This window comes from Sinocyclocheilus grahami, unplaced genomic scaffold (assembly GCF_001515645.1).
Source record: "Sinocyclocheilus grahami isolate Dianchi unplaced genomic scaffold, SAMN03320097.WGS_v1.1 scaffold630.1, whole genome shotgun sequence".
NCBI classification, from domain to species: Eukaryota; Metazoa; Chordata; class Actinopteri; order Cypriniformes; family Cyprinidae; genus Sinocyclocheilus; species Sinocyclocheilus grahami.
Window position 1 is genome coordinate 507,300 of NW_015505809.1, and position 3,710 is coordinate 511,009.

Sequence of the window (3,710 nt, forward strand, 5' to 3'; positions counted from 1 at the left end):
TCTTGGGACAAAGAACAAGTTAGGGTTAAGGATGTATTAGCCACTGACCTTCAACCCTATAACATTTAACCCTGAAACATTCTGAGGTAGCACTTTATTTGTAATTAGTAGAATGTCTAAAGTGAACTATCAAAATACAGTGTAACCCATTCAGAAATGTAACTGAAGTTGATACAAAGCATGATTTTATATATTACAGCTATATAAACAGGGATACACATAAGTTTTTCAGTCTGGGTTTCATGAGAGCACCTGGAGATTTGGTTTGGTGCTCACACTGCACATAGTGTGACCCATTAAATATAACTATTAAAAAAAAAAGAATAGTAATAATAGTATTATTGCACTTTATTTATTTTGTTTTTTTTATTAAAATAATAAACAAAATAATAAATAAAGTGTGATAATACTATTACATTTTGAAATAAAAAGTGATTAAAATACAATAATTGTATGGTGCACTTCAAAAATAAAATGATAATATTTACATTTTCTTTTGTTTATTTAAAAGATTTGTACTTTTTCATTTTTATATGAATTTTCAACATTTTTGAACCTAAAATCAGCAAGCTTTTATTTAGGCAGGTTGCCGGCAAGTAAGTATCTGTGCTGCCGGTTTTGAGCAAGGCTCATCAGTGAATGAAATGTCACAAAAGATTTTCGCATTTTGCTCTGAAACCGGCAGTGCATAGCCTAGATTTTTGTTTTCAGCTCAAATGGAAATCTTACACTGTATTACAGTAAGTCAATCTAAAACTGTGATTTTGCATTAACAGTTGTCAACTGTGTCGGTACGCAAATGAGTGGTCTGAACTTATTTACCCAGTACAATTTTTATTTTGGTCACACATGCACACCTGTGCACCGTTTGCATCCTGTGCATCCCTGTATATATATATATATATATATATATATATATATATACATATATATCACAGCTCACCAAAACTGAATGATACAACCAGAATTTATTGTAATAAGAAAGCTAAGTTTTAATTCTAGTAAGAAAGTTGGTCCCACTTTATATTAAGTGGCCTTAACTACTATGTACTTACATCAAAAAATAAGTACAATGTACTTATTGTGTCCATATTGTATTGCAAAACACTTTTGCTGCTATTGAGGTGGGATACGGGTAAGGTTAGGGACAGGTTTGGTGGTATGGGTAGGTTTAAGGGTGGGTTAAGGTGAAAGGGATGGGTCAACAGTGTAACTATAAATGTAATTACAGAAATTACAGATGTAATTACAAGCAGATATTTTTCAAATATAAGTATAATGTAAAAACATATATGTACACAATAAGTGCATTGTACTAAATTATTAATTTAAATGTAAGTACATAGTAGTTAAGGCCACTAAATATAAAGTGGGACCAGAAAGTTAGTTTGTTTACAGTTCTCACCTCGCACAAAAACAAAAATGCTGACTGCCGTGATCCCATCGATGATGTATTTGATGTCCTGGTAGAAGCAGCGGTAGTACCCTGAGTCATTGGCCTGGGTGTTGGTCAGTATTAAGGTCTTGCAGTAGGGTTTCCCAGGCTCCCCTTGACACTCCTTCAGCCTGACTGCTCTGTGGCCTGGGGTGTCAACGGGTGACTGCTGATCCTGGCGATCAGTAAACTCCACTTTACTCAAAGACACTTCAGGCCAGCTCCAGTCCAGAATATGCTGTCCCCTGGTGGAATGGGTCAGATAATCACATTAAAGTCAGTGTCATTCCAAATGTTTCACCAAAACATTGCCCCATGGTACACAACCACATAATACACATAATACACAACCACAGCTTGAGGGTGTAAATTCTAAGTGAAAAAAGTGTTCACCTTATAGACAAGACTGACTATCGCTGATTAGATAAAGTTTAGGTCTCCTCTTCTAGGCCCCTCCTTCAGTGTAAATCTATGCAGATTTTTCACAAGTCTAAATATTTAGAAAAGTAACAGCACACCTCTCTCAATATGACATTAAGGTTTGCAGCACAAATAGAGCAGGATGGCTTGCACGCCATAATGTAATACTTAGAGGAGGTTAAAGGAGGGTGGTTGTTTAAATCCTCAATTCTAGGGTTTGAGAAATAATAATAGTAATGTTTGCCTTAATTGTTTGCAAAAAAGTTTGTTTTCACTTGAAAAACATAATATGCATGTCTTGAAACCTGTGATTGAGGTTTTTAGATGGCAAAAGAAAAGGCAATGACATTTAAACTGATGTGTTCCTCAATCAGATTATGAAATACAGTGATTTCTGAATGCCAGCCATGAGTTTGCGTAATACTGCTTATCGATCACACTGTGCGGTGGCCCAAAAATATGCTTTCCTCTCAAAGGTATATGTTTGTAACTGATGAAAAACTATTTATTCTGGGAATTCTTGGCAAGAAATGTCAACAAATTTTGAAGGGATTAGAGCTAAATATGTTGGACTGCCTCCCTGCATGTTCATACCACACGTATTTCTAAACTTAACCATCCAATCACTTCCAAATTCAACATTTTCCTTGTTTTTGTAATAGCTGACAAGCTTATCCGATTATTCAATCAAAAATGAGCAAATCTGTGTCTTGATTGTTTATTTAACTAGACATTTAATTCCATTTGGTACCAACAAGTAATTTAACCTAGATGCATTAGGGTAGTCAATGTTTAATGTGTCCCTGGACAAAAAAATCAACATCAAAATTTTTAGAAATAATGCATATAAATGTAAGAAAAAATTTCCAATTTAGGTTTTGTTTTTTATCTTACCTAATTTTATAATTGCTCTGTGGTGTGACTTATTAATTTTTAAAAGTATAAATATTTCATATTTAAAAAAGCTGCATGCATAATAATTATTAAAAAATAGCTAAATGCTGTTTCAAGTAGCTTAAGACAGAAAATGGTCAAATATTCAAGAAAGAGTTTAGTATTTAAAGTACCCATTGATAGATCATTTGATAGTACCTGCATGTAATGGTCAATGTGTCGTTAGCGTTAATCACGAGCTGGTCTTTAGTGTTGTCAAGGGTGGGTGGACTCATAGAAAACCCAGTCACCAGACCTACAGGAAGAGAAAAGCATCATCATCATCACGAGATAATTTACCATGAGTACGTTCACAGCAGAATCTAAGAAACAATCAAATTCCCTTTATTTTCCAGGCACTTATAATCACTCCAGACAGATCCTTGCATGTAATTTCACCATATGGAGGAGGTAAGGTCAAGTCTGTTCTTTGGGTTTTTAGTCCAATATAAATTACATTGCAGTTCCATTTAAAGTTTACACAATCTTTCTGTTAGAGGAGTAGTTCACTTTCAAATTACAATTTCCTGATAATTTACTCACCCCCATGTCATCCAAGATGTTCAAGTCTTTCTTTCTTCATTCGAAAAGAAATTAAGGGTTTTGAGGAAAACATCCCAGGATTTTTGTCCATATAGTGGACTTCAGTGGTTACCAAACAGTTGAAGGTCCAAATTGCAGTTTCAGAGCAGCTTCAAAGGGCTCTACATGGTACCAGACGAGGAATAAGGGTGTTATCTAGTGAAACGATCGGTCATTTTTCTAAAAAAAAAAAAAAAAAAATACATATATGCTTTATAAACACAAATGCTAGTCGTGCACTAGCTCGACTTCACGCATGACGTAATCAAGTCAAGTCAAGTCACCTTTATTTGTATAGCACTTTATACAATACTGGTAGTGTCAAAGCAGCTTTACACAG

General features: G+C 34.5%; 1 protein-coding gene across 1 annotated transcript in view; it reads right to left on the reverse strand.

Annotated features, from left to right (window-relative positions):
* flt4 (fms related receptor tyrosine kinase 4) overlaps positions 1–3,054 on the reverse strand; it is a gene marked incomplete at its 5' end in the record, with an annotated part of 50,226 nt that extends 47,172 nt beyond the window's left edge. The window contains 2 exons of the mRNA XM_016241644.1: positions 1,406–1,680; positions 2,948–3,054. Of these exons, the coding sequence (XP_016097130.1) occupies positions 1,406–1,680; positions 2,948–3,054 (382 nt within the window). The remainder of the gene's footprint in view (positions 1–1,405; positions 1,681–2,947) is intronic.
* Between the last annotated feature and the right edge of the window lie 656 nt (positions 3,055–3,710).